Raw genomic sequence first — 20,851 nt, forward strand, 5'->3', positions numbered from 1 at the left:
TTGAAATGGGAAGTGTAGAGGAAGATTGTTAGAGGTAATAAATTAGTGAATGAGTTGAAGTTTTAGTGCTTCAGAATTATAGATGCTTTGATGTTAGAGAAGAAAAATATTAGAACAAATATTATGGTATTTTAGGAATGTAGGGAAGAGTCTTGGGTCAAGAGAGGTCAGTTACAAATATGGGTGAGGGAGTATGTCCGAATTATGGGAATTTGAAAGAAGGACTTATTACAATAATATAGAATAATAATTGGAAGTAGTTTTATTGGGGGAGGAGGTTGTTAATCCTTATTCCTGTTTTTTCTTTAACTTTTAATTTTGATATAATTAAAAAATTTTTTTATTATAAATAATGTACCGATATACCAACATTCTTGACATATGAACATCCTTGACGTGGTTACAATCAATGGCTCACAATATCATCACATAGTTGTGAATTCATCACCATGAGCATTTTTTTTTTAACATTTGAATCTCTCCAGAAAAAGAAAAAAGAAAAAACTCATACGTGCCATACCCCTTATCACTCCTTTTCATTGATTGCTAGTATTTCAATCTACTTAATTAATTTTAACCTTTGTTCCCCTTATTATTTGTTTATTTTTTATCCATATTTTTCACTCATCTGTCCATACCGTAGATGAAAGGAGCATCAGACTCAAGGTTTTTACAGTCACACAGTAACATTGTGAAAGCTGTATCATTATACAATCATTTTCAAGAGGCGTGCCTACTGGAATACAGCTCTGCAGTTTCAGGCACTTCCCTCTAGCCACTCTAATACACCATAAACTAAAAAGGGGATATCTGTATGATGCATAAGAATAACATCCAGGATAACCTCTCAAATCTCTTTGAAATCTCTCAGCCACTGACACTTTATTTTGTCTCATTTCTCTCTTCCCCCTTTTAGCCTAGAAGGTTTTCTCAGTCTCTTGGTGCTGAGTCCCAGCTCATCTCAGGATTTCTGTCCCACGTTGGCAAGGAGATTTACACCCTTGGGAGTCATGTCCCACATAGAGATGGGGAGGGCAGTAAGTTTGCTTGCTGTGTTGGCTAAGAGAGAGAGGCCACATCTGAGCAACAAAAGAGGTTCTCTGCGGGGTGACTTTTAGGCCTAATTTTTTTTTTGGGTGCATGGTCCGGTAATTGAACCCGGGTTTCCCACATGAAAGGCAAGCATTCTACCCACTGAACCACTTTTAGGCCTAATTATAAGTAGACTTAGCCTATCCTTTGTGGGGATAAGTTTCATACGAACAAATCCCAAGATTGAGGGCCTGACCTATTGATTTTGTTATCTCTACTGCTTGTGAGAATTTCAGGAATTTTCCAAATGGGGAAGTTGAATTTCCTCCTTTCTCGCCATTCCTGTGAGGGGACTTTACAAATACTTCTTTATTCACTGTTAAATCATCTAGGATTTATTGGGGCATCACACTAACCTGGACAAACCTACAAAATCTCATGCCCTGTTCAACTGAGATAATTTTATAACCATGGGACAGTTGCAAAAATAATAAAAACCCAACACAGAGAACATACCCCTGGGATACTAGGACATTTTGCCACCCTTGTCATATCATTCTTTGTTTCTGTTTATCAGTCTGTGTATTGATCCTCTGACCATTTGAAAGCAGGTTGCATATATCATACTTCTTTTTTTTTTTTTTTAACTTTTTTTTAATTGTGAAATATAACATATACAAAAATGCAATATATTTCCAAGAACTTTTTTTTTGTGTGTGTGCTGTATGGTGAGGTCACATTTCATTCTTTTTCCATATCAGTATTCTGTTATTGCAACACCGTTTGTTGAACTTTTTGTTTGTTTGTTTTTGTTGGTTTGTTTGCTTGTTTGTTTGGGAAGTGCATGGTCTGGGAATTGAACCCAGGTCTCCTGCATGGCAGGTGAGAATTCTACCACTGAACTACCCTTGCTTCCCCTCCAAGTACATTTTAACAAGTAGTTATAGAACAGATTTTAAAGTTTGGTATGGGTTACAGTTCCACTATTTTTAGTTTTTCCTTCTAGCTGCTCCAAGACACTGGAAACCAAAATAATTATCAATATAATGATTCAGCAGTCTTACTCATTTACTAAATCCTATCTTCTCTATTATACTTCTTTTCTTTAAATAGCATACCTACATAAAAGCAATAAATATCGAAGTACATCATAACAATTAATTGTAGAACAGATTTTAAAGTTTGGTATGGGTTACAATTCCATAATTTTAGGTTTTTATTTCTAGCTGCTCTAAGGTACTGGAGGCTGAAAGAAATATCAGCATAATTATTCAGCACTCATACTCATTTGTTAAACCTGACCTTCTCTGTATAATTCCACCAACACCTTTGATTTTTCTCCTACTCTTTAATGCTATTTGGGCTATTCCCATTCTAAGTTTTTCATGTTGGAAGGGGCTGTCAATAACATGGGATGGGGAATGAAACTAACTGATGTCCTAGAAGGACTGGCCCCTCTGCATTTCAGAACTTATCTGGTCCAGGAACTCATCTGGAGGTTGTAGATTTTGGAAAGTTACCCTAGTCCATGAAACCTTTTTAGAATCTTATGTAATGCCCTAGGAGTTCATTAGGATTGACAAGAATGGTCTTGGTTGGGGTTTGGCAGGTTATGATAGGTAGCAGTGTCTAACTGAAGCATGTGTAAGAAAGAGTGACCTCCAGTGTTGCCTCTTGGCTTTATTTGAACTCTCTCAGCCATTGATACTTTATTTCTCCCTTTTTGTCAGGATGGTGTTGTTGATCCCATGGTTCCAGAGCTAGGCTCATCCCTGGGAGTCATCTCCCACGTTGCCAGGGAGACTTTCATCCCTGGGTGTCATGTTCCACATAGAAGGTAGCGCAATGGTTTAGCTTGCAAAATTGGGCTTAGAGAGAGGCCACATCTGAGCAACAAAAAAGATCCTTTGGAAGTAATCCTTAGGCAAACTATAGGAGGTTAAGCTTCTCTGCTATTTGTATAAGCTTCACAAGAGAAAGCCTCAAATTCAAGGGCTTGGCCTGTTGATTTGGGTGTCCCTAATGTGTGGCACACTATCTGTGTTTTCCCTAGTGGTAAAGTTCAGTAGTTCCATAATGTTTCTCCCTTCTCTCAAGAAACTTGGCCAACACTTTTTGATTATCTGCTTAATATACACAGGGATGTATATAGGCATTACATTAAGATGCACAGGATTAAAGGCTCTCATTCTTATTCTGGGTTCACTGTGTTTGGATTGTTTAAATAATCTACACAGACAGGTTAAGTTAGATTATGTGCTACAGAAAACTTAAGTTCAGGACATAATACAGCTTTCTTCCTTTGGTCTCAAAGAGTAGGTGAAGTTCTAAAATACATGCACCGTCTTCCTTATGCCTGTATCTTGAATTACCTTACTCCCGACCTGATTGGCTTCATCCTTATCTCTAAATACCAGGTGTTCTAGTTTGCTAGCTGCTGGAATGCAATATATCAGGAATGGAATGGCTTTTTAAAAGGGAAATTTAATAACTTGCTAGTTTACCATTCTAAGACTAAGAAAATGTCCCTATTAAAACAGGTGTATAGGAATGTCCAACCTAAGGCATCCAGTAAAAAATACCTTGGTTCAAGAAGGCCGATGAAGTTCACAGTTTTCTCTCTCATCTGGAAAGGCACATGGCAAACACAGTCAGGGTTCCTCTCTCATCTGGAAGGGCACATGGCGAACATGGCATCATCTGCTAGCTTCTCCTGGCTTCCTGCTTCATGAAGCTCCCCGGGAGGCATTTTCCTTCTTTATCTCCAAAGGTCACTGGCTGGTATACTCTGCTTCTTGTGGCTGTGTCGTTCTGCTCTGCTCTCTCTGAATCTCTTCCATTCTCCAAAATGTTTCCTCTTTTATAGGACTTCAGAAACTAACCAAGACCCACCGAAATGGGTAGAGACATGCCTCAACCTAATCCAGTTTAACAACCATTCTTGATTAAATAACACCTCCAGGGAGAGCTAATTACAGTTCCAAATTTACAATACTGAATAGGGATTAGAAGAAACAATTGCCTTTACAAAATGGGATTAGGATTAAAACATGGTTTTTCTAGGGTACATACATCATTTCAAACCAGCATACCAGGTTAAACATATATAAAACAGCCCCTCAAAATCCAGAAATAACAATTACAACTCAGGACTAAATGTGACTGCTATAAGAACTTATAATCTCGACACAGTTTTCTTACAAGTATTTTCTAAATGGGATAATATGATATTTGCTCTTTTGTTTTTGCCGATTTTACCTCACCAAATGTCCCACAGGTTCATGCAGATGGTAGCATGCCTCACAACTTTGTTCCTTTTTGTAGCAGCACCATCTCCTATCATATGTTTACACCATTGTTCACCAATCTTCTTCTCAGTGAGCGCATCTTTCAACCACCTCCGTCTACTAGGCCTCAAGTATAATGGCCAAAGTCAACAGTGCATCAACACTCTCAATTTTAGATAGTTTCATTGTTCCCAAGAGAAAGATAGCCAATAAACACTCCCTCACCAAACAGAAGATCCAAACCTCCCCCTAACTCTTGTCCCTCTCCCCATTATGTTCCCCTGGTATTGCTGCAGTACCTTTAATGTTTTCCTTTTTTTTTTTTAAACTTTTTTTTATTAATTAAAAAAAAATTAACAAACAAAACATTTAGATATCATTCCATTCTACATATGCAATCAGTAATTCTTAATATCATCACATAGTTGCACATTCATCATTTCTTAGTACATTTGCATCGATTTAGAAAAAGAAATAAAAAGGCAACAGAAAAAGAAATAAAATGATAATAGAGAAAAAAAAGACTATACATACCATACCCCTTACCCCTCGCTTTCATTTACCAATGTTTCAAACTGAATTTATTTTAACATTTGTTCCCCCTATTATTTATTTTTATTCCATATGTTCTACTCTTCTGTTGATATAGTAGCTAAGAGGAGCATCAGACATAAGGTTTTCATATTCACAGAGTCTCATTGTGAAAGCTATATCATTGTTCAATCATCATCAAGAAACATGGCTACTGGAACACAGCACTACATTTTCAGGCAATTCCCTCCAGCCTCTCCACTACATCTTGAACAACAAGGTGATATCTACTTAATGTGTAAGAATAATCTCCAGGATAACCTCTCGACTCTGTTTGGAATCTCTCAGCCATTGACAGTTTGTCTCATTTCACTCTTCCTGCTTTTGGTCGAGAAGTTTCTCTCAATCCCTTGATGTTAATTCTCAGCTCATTCTAGGGTTTTTCTCAGTCCCTTGATGCTGAGTCTCAGCTCATTCCAGGATCTCTGTCCCACGTTGCCAGGAAGGTCCACACCCCTGGGAGTCATGTCCCACGCAGAGAGGGGGAGGGTGGTGAGACTGCTCGTTCTGTTGGCTGGAGAGAGGGGCCACATCTGAGCAACCAAAGAGGCTCTCTTGGGGGTGACTCCTGGGCCTAAATTTTAAGTAGACTTGACCTATCCTTTGTGTGGTTAAGTTTCATGTGAACAAACCCCAAGACTGGGGGCTCAGCCGATAGCTTTGGTTGTCCACACTGCTTGTGAGAATATCAAGAATTCAACTTGGGGAAGTTGAATTTCTCCCCACTCTCACCATTCCCCGAAGGGGGCTTGCAAATACTTTTCCAGTCACTGATCAAATCATTCTGGGATTCATTGGGGGATCACTCTGGACAAACCAACAAAATCTCATGTGCTACCTGAGATTCCAAGTACTTATGACATTCAATCAAACTATCTACATGAGTTATATTAGGAAATGCTGTAGTCAAAATCTAAGTTTGTAACAAACATTTTTTGCTTTAGTCTCACACATAAGGTGACATGTTAAAGTATTAATTATCTATTTTCAGCACCCTGCAATAATGACATTCCTTTGTTCTTCCTCATGCCAAAACACTTTTAAATTTGTACATTGTACATTTCACTATTATTATACACTCTAGGCATTCCTAGATTATACCATCTCGATCTTTAACATCTATCTTTCTTTCTGATTTCATTTATGTCCCCAGCCCTCCTCACTCTATCACTCTCACATGCAGCTTCATTCAGTGTTTTAACATTATTACATTACAGTTAGGTAGTATTGTGCTGTCCGTTTCTGAGTTTTTGTATCCAGTCCTATTGCACAGTCTGTATCCCTTCAGCTCCAATTACCCACTATCTTACCCTATTTCTATCTCCTGATGGTCTCTGTTACCAACGACATATTCCAAGTTTATTCACTAATGTCGGTTCCTATCAGTGAGACCATACAGTATCTATCCTTTAGTTTTTGGCTAGTCTCACTCAGCATAATGTTCTCTAGGTCCATCCATGTTGTTACATACTTCATAAGTTTATTCTGTCTTAGAGCTGCATCATATTCCATTGTATGTATATACCACAGTTTGTTTAGCCACTCGTCTGTTGATGGACATTTTGGCTGTTTCCATCTCCTTGCAATTGTAAATAATGCTGCTATAAACATTGGTGTGCAAATGTCCGTTTGTGTCTTTGTCCTTAAGTCCTCTGAATAGATACCTAGCAATGGTATTGCTGGGTCATATGGCAATTCTATATTCAGCTTTTTGAGGAACCGCCAAACTGCCTTCCACAGTGGTTGCACCATTTGACATTCCCACCAACAGTGAATAAGTGTGCCTCTTTCTCCACATCCTCTCCAGCACCTGTCATTTTCTGTTTTGTTGATAATGGCCATTCTTGTGGGTGTGAGGTGATATCTCATTGTGGTTTTGATTTGCATTTCTCTAATGGCCAGGGACATTGAGCATCTCTTCATGTGCCTTTTGGCCATTTGTATTTCCTCTTCTGAGAGGTGTCTGTTCAAGTCTTTTTCCCATTTTGTAATTGGATTGGCTGTCTTTTTGTTGTTGAGTTGAACAATCTCTTTATAAATTCTGGATACTAGACCTTTATCTGATATGTCATTTCCAAATATTGTCTCCCATTGTGTAGGCTGTCTTTCTTACTTTCTTGATGAAGTTCTTTGATGCACAAAAGTGTTTAATTTTGAGGAGCTCCCATTTCTTTCTTTCTTTCTTTGTTCAGTGCTCTTGCTTTAGGTGTAAGGTCCATAAAACTGCCTCCAATTATAATATTCATAAGATATCTCCCTACATTTTCCTCTAACTGTTTTATGGTCTTAGACCTAATGTTTAGATCTTTGATCCATTTTGAGTTAACTTTTGTATAGGGTGTAAGATACGGGTCCTCTTTCATTCTTTTGCATATGGATATCCAGTTCTCTAGGCACCATTTATTGAAGAGACTGTTCTGTCCCAAATGAGTTGGCTTGACTGCCTTATCAAAGATCAAATGTCCATAGATGAGAGGGTCTATATCTGAGCACTCTGTTCGATTCCATTGGTCAATATATCTATCTTTATGGCAGTACCATGCTGTTTTGACCACTGTGGCTTCATAATATGCCTTAAAGTCAGGCAGCGTGAGACCTCTAGCTTCGTTTTTTTTCCTCAAGATACTTTTAGGAATTCGGGGCACCCTGCCCTTCTAGATAAATTTGCTTATTGGTTTTTCTGTTTCTGAAAAGTAAGTTGGGATTTTGATTGGTATTGCGTTGAATCTGTAAATCAATTTAGGTAGAATTGACATCTTTACTATATTTAGTCTTCCAATCCATGAACATGGTGTGCTGGTTTGAAAGGAACTATGCCCCCTAAGAAAAGCCATGTTTTAATATAAATCCCGTTTCTTAAAGGTAGAATAATCTCTATTCAATACTGTATGTTTGAAACTGTAATGAGATCATCTCCCTGGTTGATGAGATTTAGTTAAGAACAGTTGTTAAACTGGATTAGGGGATGACATGTCTCCACCCATTTGAGTGGGTCTTTATTGGTTTACTGGAGTCCTATAAAAGAGGAAATATTTTGGAGAATGAGAGACTCAGAGAGAGCAGAGAATGCTGCAGCACCACGATGCAGAGTCCACGAGCCAGCAACCTTTGGAGTTGAAGAAGGAAAGTGCCTCCCGGGGAGCTTCATGAAATAGGAAGCCAGGAGAGAAAGCTAGCAGATGATGCTGTATTTGCCATGTGCCCTTCCAGCTGAGAGAGGAGCCCTGACCGTGTTCACCATGTGCCTTTCCAGATGAGAGAGAAACCCTGAACTTCATCGGCCTTCTTGAACCAAGGTATCTTTCCCTGGATGCCTTTGATTGGACATTACTATAGACTTGTTGTAATGGGGACATTTTCTCGGCCTTAGAACTGTAAACTAGCAACTCATTAAATCACCCCTTTTAAAAGCCATTCCGTTTCTGGTATATTGCATTCTGGCAGCTAGCAAACTAGAACACATGGTATACCCTTCCATCTATTTAGGTCTTCTGTGATTTCTTTTAACAGTTTTTTGTAGTTTTCTTTGTATAGGTCTTTTGTCTCTTGAGTTAAATTTATTCTTAAGTATTTTACTCTTTTAGTTGCAAAATGGAATTCGTTTCTTGATTTCCCCCTCAGCTTGTTTCCCCATTCTAGTGTATAGAAACACTACAGATTTTTGAATGTTGATCTTGTAACCTGCCACTTTGCTGTACTCGTCTATTAGCTCTAGTAGTTTTGCTGTGGATTTTTCAGGGTTTTTGACATATAGTATCATATCGTCTGCAAACAGTGATAGTTTTACTTCTTCCTTTCCAATTTGATGCCTTGTATTTCTTTTTCTTGCCTAATTGCTCTGGCTAGAACTTCCAACATGATGTTGAATAACAGTGGTGATAGTGGACATCCTTGTCTTGTTCCTGATCTTAGGGGGAAAGTTTTCAATTTTTCCCCATTGAGAATGATATTAGCTGTGTGTTTTTCATACATTCCCTCTATTATTTTAAGGAAGTTCCCTTGTATTCCTATCCTTTGAAGTGTTTTCAATAGGAAAGGATGTTGAATCTTGTCAAATGCCTTCTCCGCATCAATTGAGATGATCATGTGATTTTTCTGCTTTGATTTGTTGATGTGGTGTATTACATTAATTGATTTTCTTATGTTGAACCATCCTTGCATACCTGGGATGAATCCTACTTGGTCATGATGTATAATTCTTTTAATGTGGTGCTGGATTCAGTTTGCTAGAATTTTATTGAGGATTTTTGCATCTATATTCATTAGAGAAATTGGTCTGTAGTTTTCTTTTTTTGTAATATCATTGCCTGGTTTTGGTATGAGGGTGATGTTGGCTTCATAGAATGAATTACGTAGCTTTCCCTCCACTTCATTTTTTTTGAAGAGTTTGAGCAGGGTTGGTACTAATTCTTTCTGAAATGTTTGGTAGAATTCACATGTGAAGCCGTCTGGTCCTGGACTTTTCTTTTTGGGAAGCTTTTGAATGACTGATTCAATTTCTTTACTTGTAATTGGTTTGTTGAGGTCATCTGTTTCTTCTTGAGTTGAAGTTGGTTGTTCATGCCTTATTGTTGTATTTGTTATCATAAAGTTGTTCATAGTATCCTGTTATTACCTCCTTTATTTCTGTGAGGTCAGTGTTTATGTCTCCTCTTCCATTTCTGATCTTATTTATTTGCATCCTCTCTCTTATTCTTTTTGTCAATCTTGCTAAGGGCCCATCAATCTTGTTGATTTTCTCATAGAACCAACTTCTAGTCTTATTGATTTTCTCTATTGTTTTCATGTTCTCAATTTCATTTATTTCTGCTCTAATCTTTGTTATTTCTTTCCTTTTGCTTGCTTTGGGGTTAGTTTGCTGTTCTTTCTCCAGTTCTTCCAAGTGGTTAGTTAATTCTCGAATTTTTGCCCTTTCTTCTTTTTTGATATAGTCATTTAGGGCAATAAATTTCCCTCTTAACCCTGCCTTTGCTGCATCCTGTACATTTTTTTTTCTTTTGGGTGCATGGTCTGGGAATTGAACCTAGGTCTCCCACATGGAAGGTGAGCAGTCTACCACTGAACCACCTGTGTACCCCACAGCCTATAAATTTTGATAGGTTTTGTTTTCATTCTCATTAGCCTTGAGATATTTACTGATTTCTCTTGTAATTTATTCCTTGACCCACTGATTGTTTAAGAGTTTTGTATGATTTCAGTTTTTTTAAGTGTATTGAGACTTGCTTTGTGATCCAGTGTATGGTCAATCCTTGAGAATGATCCATGAGCACTTGAGAAAGATGTGTATCCTCCTGTTGTGGGGTGTAATGTTCTGTAAATGTCTGTTAAATCTAGATCATTTATCATATTATTCAGATTCTGTGTTACTTTATTGATCTTCTGTCTGGATTTTCTGTCCATTGATGAGAGCGAGGAATTGAAGTCTACAACTATTTTGGTGGAGGTGTCTGTTTCTCCCTTCAGTGTCATCAGTGTTTACCTCACACACTTTGGATCACTCTGGCTTGGTGCATAAATATTTATGATTGTTATGTCTTGTTGTTGAATTTTTCCTTTTATTAATACATAGTGCCTTCTTTGTCTCTTTTAATTGTTTTACATTTGAAATCTAACTTGTCAAATATTAGTGTATTAGTTAGGGTTCTCTAGAGAAACAGAATCAACAGGGAACACTTGCAAATATAAAATTTATGAAAGTGTCTCACGTGACCGTAGGAACGCAGAGTCCAAAATCCACAGGGCAGGCTGCGAAGCCGATGACTCCAATGAATGGCCTAGATGAACTCCACAGGAGAGGCTCACCAGCCAAAGCAGGACTCGAACCTGTCTCCTCTGAGTCCTCCTTAAAAGGCTTCCCATGATTGCATTTAGCATCACTAATTGCAGAAGACACTCCCCTTTGGCTGATTACAAATGGAATCAGCTGTGGATGTAGCTGACGTGATCATGACCTAATCCTATGAAATGTCCTCATTGCAACAGACGGGCCAGCGCTTGCCCAATCAGATGAACAGGTACCACAGCTTGGCCAAGTTGACACCTGTCCCTAACCATGACAGTCCACCCCTTGTCAACTTGGCACCTATATATATATATATATAAGGTGATATATATATATCACCTTAGACCATACTTAATTTCCAAATGAAAACAAAGAAGCACACATTTTTTCTTTTACCTGACAATACTCAACTGTCCTGCATATGACTGGAAACACATTAAATCTCTCCAGAATAGGGTGCAAATCCTTGGGCAACATTCATTCTTAAACTTGATATCTTACAACTTAAATATCACACTGGGGAAAGTTGTTGGAACCCAGGCGCCTGGAGAGAGACCAGCAGAGACCATCTTGTACCTTCCACGTAAGAAAGAACCTCAGTGGAAAGTGAGCTGCCTTTCCTCTGAAGAACCAACAAAATAAATCCTCTTTTATTAAAAGCCAATCCATGTCTGGTGTGTTGCATTCTGGCAGCTAGCAAACTAGAACAGATTTGGTACCAGGAGTGGGGTGCTGCTGCGGTTTGCAAAAACCAGATATGTTTGAATCGTGTTTTGGATGGCTAAGGGGAAGATTTTGGAGGAATTGTGAAGAGAATGATGGAGAAGACCTGGAGTGCATGAAGGGACTGTTGGTGTAAATGGAACCACTGCCAATCTTGACAAAGGAGGACACAAAAGGGAGAGACTGGGGTTTGCAGAGTGAGAACCATGGATGCTAGGGTCTGAAGCCAAGAAACCTCGGCCAGGAGAGTGAACCCACCTGTATACAGGAGAGGGTTAGTTTACCCTGAAGGGTGAGGATGAGTCTCTCATGTGTTGCAGTGGAAGAGTTGTGTAGCCTCAGGCCTTGAAGAAGGTAGAGCACGCTCCTTGGGGGACTGGGAGAGCCTGGCTGCCACCATGTGGAGGGGTTGAGCGTGTGCCCCAGAATTGGCAGAGAGCCCAGGGGTGGCCCTGATGCCTGGAGAGAGTGGAGCCCAGAGGTGGTCTGCTTGATGTTCCCCGAGGTTGATTTGGAAAGAGGCGGGCCACTGCATAGGCCCTCGGAAAGGGTGGGATTGCCACTTTCTGCAGCCGAAGGATGAATGACTTTCAGACTTTGAAATCCAATGGTGTTTGCCTGCAGGTTTTCCTTCCAGTTTTTCTCTATTGATCCGGTGTTTATCCTTTTATTGGCATCAGATAACTGGTTTTGAGATTCACAGGCCCACAGCAAGAAGAGAAGTTTTTGCACCTGTTTAAGGTGATGCTTGAAGTTGCCAAGTTGACAAGGGGTGGACATGTGTTAGTTAGATTCAGTTGTCAACTTGGCCAGGTGAGCATACCTAATCTTGTTGCTGCGGACATAAGCCAACGGTATGTGAACCTCATCTGTTGCCAGTTACATCTGCAGTTGGCTAGGAGGCATGTCTGCTGCGATGAGTGATGTTTGTCTTAATTGGCTGGTGCTTAAATGAGTGATCGCAACGTAACACAGCTAAGCAGCTCGGCATTCCTCATCTCAGCACTTGCAGCTCAGCCCAGGCCTTTGGAGATGGAGAAAGAAATCACCCCGGGGAAAGTTGTTGGAACCCGGGGGCCTGGAGAGAGACCAGCAGAGACCATCTTGTACCTTCCACGTAAGAAAGAACCTCAGTGGAAAGTGAGCTGCCTTTCCTCTGAAGAACCAACAAAATAAATCCTCTTTTATTAAAAGCCAATCTGTCTCTGGTGTGTTGCATTCTGGCAGCTAGCAAACTAGAACAATTAGTATAGCTACTCCTTCTCTTTTCTGAGTGTGGTTTGCATGAAATGTCTTTTCATGCAAACTTTCACTTTCAACCTATTTTGTCCTAGGGTCTAAAATGAGTTTTCTGTAGACAGCATATAGATGGACCCTGTTTTTTAATCCATTCTAGGTCCGCCAGTCTATATCTTTTGATTAGGGAGTTTAATTCATTAGCATTTCATGTTATTACTGTAAAGACCTTTGCCTGGGGCAGTGCTAGAACCTGAGAGCGCTTCCATTTCTATCTAATGAGCTGTTAAGGGAAGGGAAAAAAACAACAATAAAAGCCTTTTCAGAGCCAGAATCCAGCACCTTGGTTTTGTCAATCATGAGCTTAAGTTGGTTCGTGGCTCTGTGTATCTCCAGGCTCTGTGTACCCCTTTTTTTGTGTTTTGTGCTGTCTGACTCAAAAAGCCTCTGTTTTTTTCCTGTCAGCCCTGACCCCTCTCTGCTGGGGTAAAAACTTACAGTATCTTCAGTGCTTATTCCAGGTTTGTCTGTGCTGGGGGCGTATTTTCAATAATCAGAATTTGATAATTAATTCCTGAATTGGAGCTTGGTTGAGCTAAGCCTTTGCTGCTAATAAAGTCTGTTTCCTTTCCCCTGGGGGAACCAGCATGCTGTGCTTGTGGGGGAAGGGCGCCAGCCCCCTATGTGTTGGGGCACTTACAGTTCTTTGTGGGGTTTCAGCTTCCACCTGTTCCAGACTTGTGTACGCTGTGTGTCCAGTCACTGTTGTTCACCCAGTAGTTGTTCTGTACTTTCCTGGCTATTTACTTGTACTGTTCCTGGCTATTTACTTGCTGCTCTGGAGGATGAACTAAATTCCACATCTCAATAAGCCACCTTCTTGTCCTGCCTCATACTTCATTTAAATGTTACATGATAATTTTGCTATGTCTTTTTATATTTTTTTGTAGAAATTGTCACAGAAGGGAAAAGGAAAAGATCTTCATCTTCTGACTTACATGAGGTATGCATTAGTTTTGTTTTAAAATAATTTTTATTGTTACTGATATTGGAATTATTTTGGTATTTGTCTTTTTAATAAATTTTAAAGAAAATACTGTAAAATCTTAACTAATCAGTGTTTTGGACTTTGATGTGTCCTAATTAACTGCGGGTTAACAACGAGACACTTTCTGCGAACAGCCTTGCTTAAGCATTGTAAAATGTTCCAGTATACTTTCCAGGCTTCATTACATATTTTATATGAAATATAAATCTGTGTTTCCTTAATGACAGTATATTAGAGTGCCTCATGTTCACTAATTAGTAATACTATAGATGTAGGAGAGTTGTATGCAAGGTAAATTATGACTTGGAATACACCCTTTTAAGCCTTTTTTTTTCCCCATTCACTTCTTTTATATAAGCCAAGAGTGGCAAAATAAGTAAAATAATGTTTTTACTTTTGTACGTAAATGTTTTTAAAAAATCATCCTTGTTAAGAAAGATAATCATTTTTTCCTCTAGAATTTTTTTTCTTTGTGTTACTTTTTTTTATTGCAAAATATATATACAAAAAAAGCAATAAATTTCAAAGTACATTTTAACAAGTGTGGTAGTTAGGTTCATGTGTCAGCTTGGCCAGGTGAAGGACATGAGCCATTGCCATGTGAACCTCATCTGTAGCTGATTACGTCTGCAGTTGGCGAGGGGCAGTGCCTGCTGCAATGAATGATGTTTGATTTAATTGGTTGGTGCAAATGAGAGTTCAAGAGCACAGCCAAGCAGCTCAGCACACATCATTTCAGCACTCAGCCCAGGCCTTTGAAGATGCAGAAAGGAATAACCCCAGAGAAAGCTGTGGGAACCCACAAGCTGTAAAGGAAGGCCAACAGAGATTGTCCTATGCCTTCCCATGTAAGAGAGACCCTAAGATGAAAATTAGCTGCCATTCCTCTGAAGTGCTACATGTTGGTCTTTTTTTTTGCATGGGCAGGCACTGGGAATCGAACCGGGATCTCTGGCATGTCAGGAGAGAATTCTGCCACTGAGCTACTAGTGCACTGCCCCAGAACTATAGGTTTTTAACTAAATAAATCCCCTTTTATTAAAAGCCAGTCCATCTCTGGTGTGTTGCATTCTGGAAGCTTTGGTAGACTAGAACAGCAAGTAATTATAGAACAGATTTTAAAATTTGGTATGGGTTATGGTTCCACGATTTTTTATTTTTTCTTCTAGCTACTCCAAATCACTGGAGACCAACAGAAATACCAATATATTGATTCAGCAGTCATACTTAATTTGTTAAATCCTATCTTTTCTGTTATACTCCTCTTTCTCTTTAAATAATGTATATACATAAAAGCAATAAATTTCAAAGTACATTGCAACAGTTAGTTGTAGAACAGAGTTCAGAGTTTGGTATGAGTTACAATTCCCTAATTTTAGGTTTTTATGTCTATCTGCTCTAAGGTACTAGAGGCTAAAAGAAACATCAGTATAATGACTCAGCACTCATACTTATTTGATAAATCTGACTTTCTCTGTATAACTCCACCATCACGTTTGATCTTTCTCTCACTTTTTGGGGGCTATTTGGGGTTATATAATGGGGTTATTATGCCCGTTCTAACTTTTTCATGTTGGAAGGGGCTGTCGATAATATGGGATAAGGGGATGAAACTAGTTGATGTTTTGGAAAGGCTGGTCCCTCTGCATTTCAAGGCTTTTCTGGTCCAGGGACCCATGTGGAGTTGTAGGCTTCTGGAAAGTAATCCTAGTGCATTGAACCTCTGTAGAATCTTATATAATACCCTAGGTATTCTTTAGAATTTGCAGAAATGGTTTTGGTTGAAGTTTGGCAAGTTATGATCGATAGCAATATCTAATTGAAGCATGTGTAAGAATTACCTCTAGTTTAGCCTCTTGACTCTATTTGAAGTCTCTCAGCCACCGATATCTTATTTGTCACACTTCTTCCCCCCGTTTTGTCAGGATGGCTTTGTTAGGGGTCACTTCCCATGCCTCCAGGGAGACTTTCATCTCTGGATATCATGTCTCAGCGGAGGGCAATGGTTTCTCTTTCAGAGTTGGACTTAGAGAGAGAAAGTCCACATTTGAGTGACAAAAGAGGTCCTTTGGAGGTGACTTTTAGGCACATCTATAGGTAGGCTAAGCTTCTCCACTACCTATATAAGCTTCACATGAGTAAGCCTCAAGATCAAGTGCTTGGCCTATTGATTTGGGTGTCCCTAATGTTTGGCACTGTATCTGGGGTTTCCCTGTCATCTAGAATTTTGTGTTAAATGCAGTAGTACAGTGATTAATGTAATAATAGTATTAGATATTTTCTCTGAAAGTTCTTTTAACGTTCCAAGTTATACACAGAGAACTTGGATTTGGTACACACTTTTATTGTGAAAAATAAACTATATTAAAAAAAGCAATAAATTTCAAGGCATATTGCAACAATTTGTTGTAGAACAGATTTCAGAGTTTGGTATGGGTTATAATTCCACAATTTTAGGTTTTCCCTTCTAGCTTCTCAAAGACGCTGGAGACTAAAAGAAATATCAGTGTAATGATTGAGCAGTCACACTCATTTGTTAAATCCTATCTTCTCTGTTATACTCTACCTTCTCCTTTGATCTTTCTACCAATCTTTAGGGGTATTTGGGCTATGTCCATTCTAACTTTTCATGTTGGAAAGGACTGTCAATAATATGGAATACAGGGGATGGAACTAGTTGATGTTCTGGAGAGGTGTCACCTCTGGCTTTCAGGACTTTTCTAGCATTGGAACCCATCTGGAGGTTATAGGTTTGTAGAAAGTAATCCTAGTGCATGGAACTTTTGTAGAATCTCATATAAGGCCCTAGGTGTTCTTTAGGGTTGGCAGGAATAGTTTTCATTGGGGTTTGGCAAAGTATGATATGGCAAACTATGATTTGAAGTGGCACAAGAATAGCCTACAGAGTAACCTCTTAAGTGTATTTGAACTTCTTCAGCCACTAATTAATTTGACACATTCTTTTTTAACTTTTTTCTTGTATGGTATAACATATATACAAAGCAAAGAAATAAAAAAAGCAATAGTTTTCAAAGCACTCTTCAAAAAGTGGTTACAGTACAGATCCCAGAGTTTGTCATGGGCTACCATATGATCCTCTCATGTTTTTCCTTCTAGCTGCTCCAGAATATAGGAGGCTAGAGGGCTTAAATACTTTTTATCATCACAATCTACTTTTTTTCTTCTTTTTTTTGGTGAAAAAATAAATTATACATAAAAGGTATAAATTTTAAAGCACAGCAGCAAAATTAGTTGTAGAACATATTTCAGAGTTTGACATGGGTTATAATTTCACAATGTAAGTTTTTATTTTTAGCTGCTCTAAAATACTAGAGACTAAAAGAGATATCAGTTTTAAAAAAACATTTTTTATTAATTAAAAAAATTAGAAGAAACACAAACATTCTTAATATATGATCATTCCGTTCTTACATATATAATCAGTAATTCACAATATCATCACATAGTTGCATATTGACCATCATGATCATTTCTTAAAACATTTGCATGAATTCAGAAAAATAAAAAGACAACAGAAAAATAAAACAAAAACAGAAAGAAAAAATTATACATACCATACCCCTTACTGCTGCCTTTCATTGATCACTAGCATTTCAAACTAAATTTATTTTAACATTTGTTAAATATTTATTTATTTTTTATTTATTTTTATTCCATATGTTCTACTCGTCTGTTGACAAGGTAGATAAAAGGAGTGTCAGACACAAGGTTTTCACAATCACACAGTCACATTGTGAAGGCTATATCATTATACAGTCATCATCAAGAAACATGGCTACTGGAACACAGCTCTACATTTTCAGGCAGTTCCCTCCAGCCTCTCCATTACACCTTGAATAACAAGGTGATATCTGCTTAATGCCTAAGAATAACCTCCAGGACAACCTCTCAACTCTGCCTAGAATCTCTCAGCCATTGATACTTTGTCTTGTTTCACTCTTCCCCCTTTTGGTCAAGAAGGTTTTCTCAATCCCTTGATGCTGGGTCTCAGCTCATTCTAGGGTTTTTCTCAATCCCTTGATGCTGAGTCCCAGTTTATTCTAGGATTTCTGTCCCATGCCGCCAGGAAGGCCCACATCCCTGGGAGCCATGTCCCATGTAGACAGGGGGAGGGTGGTGAGTTTGCTTGTTGTGTTGCCTGGAGAGAGAGGCCACATCTGACCAACAAAAGAGGTCCTCCTGGGGGTGACCCCCAGGCCTAATTTTAAGCAGGCTTGACTTAATCCTTTGTGGGATTAAGTTTTATATGAACAAACCCCAAGACTGGGGGCTCAGCCTATAGCTTTGGTTGACCACACTGCTTGTGAGAATATCAAGAATTCAACTTGGGGAATCCGAACTTTCCCCTGTTCTCACCACTCCCCAAAGGGGACCCCGCAAACACTTTTCCACTCGCTGATCAAATCACTCTGTGATTCATCGGGGCATCACTCTGGACAAACCAACAAACTCTCATGTCCTACCCAAGGTTCCATGTACTTATGGTGTTCAATTAAGCTGTGTACATAAGTTATATTAGGAAATGCACTAGTCAAAATATAAATGTTGTACAAATAAACATTTGTGCTTTAGTCTCAAACATAAGGTGACATTTTAAAATACTAATTACCATCTATTTTCAGCACCCTGCAGTAATGACATTCCTTTGTTCTTCCTCATGCAAAAACATTTTTAAATTCGTACATTTAGTCATTATCATTATACACTCTAGGCATTCCTAGATTATACTATCTCAGTCTTTATTGTCTGTCTTTCTTTGTGATTTCATTTGTGCCCCGAGCCCTCCTCCCTCTATCATTCTCACATTCAGCTTCATTCAGCGTTTTAACATAATTGTATTACAGTTAGATAGTGTTGTGCTGTCCATTTCTGAGTTGTTATATTCAGTCCTGTTGTACAATCTGTATCCCTTCAGCTTCAATTACCCAATATCTTACCCTATTTCTATCTCCTGATGGTCTCTGTTACCAATGAAATATTCCAAGTTTATTCACTAATTTCAGTTCATAACAGTGAGACCATGCAGTATTTGTCCTTTTGTTTTTGGCTAATCTTGCTCTGCATAATGTCCTTAAGGTCCATCCATGTTGTTACATACTTCATAACTTTATTCTGTCTTACAGCTGCATAATATTCCATTGTATGTATATACCACAGTTTGTTTAGCCACCCGTCTGTTGATGGACATTTTGGCTGTTTTATCTCTTGGTAATTGTAAATAATGCTGCTGTAAACATTGGTGTGCAAATGTCTGTTTGTGTCCTTGCCCTCATGTCCTTTGAGTAGAGACAGTATGTAGATGGGTCCTGTTTTTTAATCCATTCTGCCAGTCTATATCTTTTGATTGGGGAGTTTAACCCATTGACATTTAGTGTTATTACTGCATGGATAGTACTTTCTTCTACCATTTTGCCTTTTGGATTTTATATGTCATATCTTGTTTTCCTTCTTTTTACCTTTACTCATAGTCTTCCTTTCTACACTCTTCTCCACACCTCTCTCTTCTGTCTTTTCGTGTCTGTCTCTAGTGTTCCGTTTAGTATTTCTTGCAGAGCTGGTCTCTTGGTCACAAATTCTCTCAGTGATTTTTTGTCTGAAAATGTTTTAATTTCTCCCTCGTTTTTGAAGGACAATTTTGCTGGATATAGAATTCTTGGTTGGCAGTTTTTCTCTTTTAATGATTTAAATATATCATCCACTGTCTTCTTGCCTCCATGGTTTCTGCTGAGAAATCTATGCATAGTCTTATTGGGCTTCCCTTGTATGTGATGGATTGCTTTTCTCTTGCTACTTTCAAGATTCTCTCTCTTTGACCTCTGACATTCTGATTAGTAAATGTCTTGGAGTACGTCTGTTTGGATCTGTTCTCTTTGGGGTATGCTGCACTTCTTGGATCTGTAATTTTAAGTCTGTCATAAGAGTTGAGAAATTTTCAGTGATAATTTCCTCCATTAGTTTTTCTCCTCCTTTTCCCTTCTCTTCTCCTTCTGGGACACCCAGAACACGTATATTCATGTGCTTCATATTTTCTTTCAATTCCCTGAATCCCTGCTCATATTTTTCCATTTTTCCCCTATATTTTCTTTTTCCTGTCAGATTTCAGATGTTCTGTCCTCCTGTTCAGTAATCCTACCTTCTGCCTCTTGAAATCTACCATTGTAGGTTCCCATTGTTTCTTTCATCTCTTCTCCTGTGCCTTTCATTCCCATAAGTTCTGTGATTTGTTTTTTCAGACTTTCGATTTCTTCTCTTTGTTCATTCCTTGCCTTCTTTATATCCTCCCTGAATTCATTGATTTGATTTTTGATGTGGTTTTCATGTCTGTTCATATATTCTGAATTAATTGTTTCAGCTCCTGTATCTCATTTGAATTGTTGGTTTGTTCCTTTGAGCCATATCTTCAATTTTCTTAGTGTGATTTATTTTTTGCTGGTTTCTAGACATTTAATTACCTTAATTAGTTTATTCTCGAGATTGCTTTCACTTCTTTTACCTTGGGTTTTCTTGCTGGATGAATTTGTTGTCTATCTGTTTTTGACATTCAGTTCAGCTTTTTCTGGACCCCTAGCTTTGCTTTTGTTTTTAACAGAGGATAATTTTTCAGTTCTTGTTTTCTTGTTTCTTGCCCTGCTTGTATGGTGCCTTTCCCCCCCCACACTTAAGAGGGTCTGCTTAGGTATCGTAGACCCCAGCCAGATTTTTCCAGACCACACTGGCCTGCTATCAGGAGGAAAGAGTCACCTGCCTTGGTTTACCCTGAGGGTGAGACCCAGCAGCTTTAAAGACTTTCCTGTGAATTCTCTGGGCTCTGTTTTTCTTATCCTGTCCAGTATGTTGTGCTTGTCTGCCTGCAGGTCCCAACAGCATAACATGATGTGGCACCTTTAACTTTAGCAGACTCTCCCTGCTGGGGACATGGAGACAGAGGAGAGGTTGTAGGCTGGTTTTAATGACTTTGAGGGAGGGATTCCACCTGTGTTGAGTTTTACCCCTCCCCTGGGGAAGGCACAGGCTCCAGACAAGCCCTCAAATGAGCTTGTTTCTGCCTATGCCTGGGGCAGTTGCAGCCTGAGAAGCCCTGCTGTTGAATCCAAAGGCAGTCAAGCCTTTGTAGAAACACAGCCACAAAAA

At 38.8% G+C, this 20,851-nt stretch overlaps 1 protein-coding gene across 11 annotated transcripts in view; it reads left to right on the forward strand.

Annotated features, from left to right (window-relative positions):
- Positions 1–20,851, forward strand: part of SENP7 (SUMO specific peptidase 7) — a 229,379-nt gene that overhangs the window by 18,014 nt on the left and 190,514 nt on the right. For all 11 annotated transcript variants that reach the window (XM_077118532.1, XM_077118531.1, XM_077118534.1 and 8 more), the window contains one exon: positions 13,602–13,654. In XM_077118532.1, the coding sequence (XP_076974647.1) occupies positions 13,602–13,654 (53 nt within the window). The remainder of the gene's footprint in view (positions 1–13,601; positions 13,655–20,851) is intronic.

The sequence above is a fragment of the Tamandua tetradactyla genome, chromosome 10 (assembly GCF_023851605.1).
Source record: "Tamandua tetradactyla isolate mTamTet1 chromosome 10, mTamTet1.pri, whole genome shotgun sequence".
NCBI classification, from domain to species: domain Eukaryota; kingdom Metazoa; phylum Chordata; class Mammalia; order Pilosa; family Myrmecophagidae; genus Tamandua; species Tamandua tetradactyla.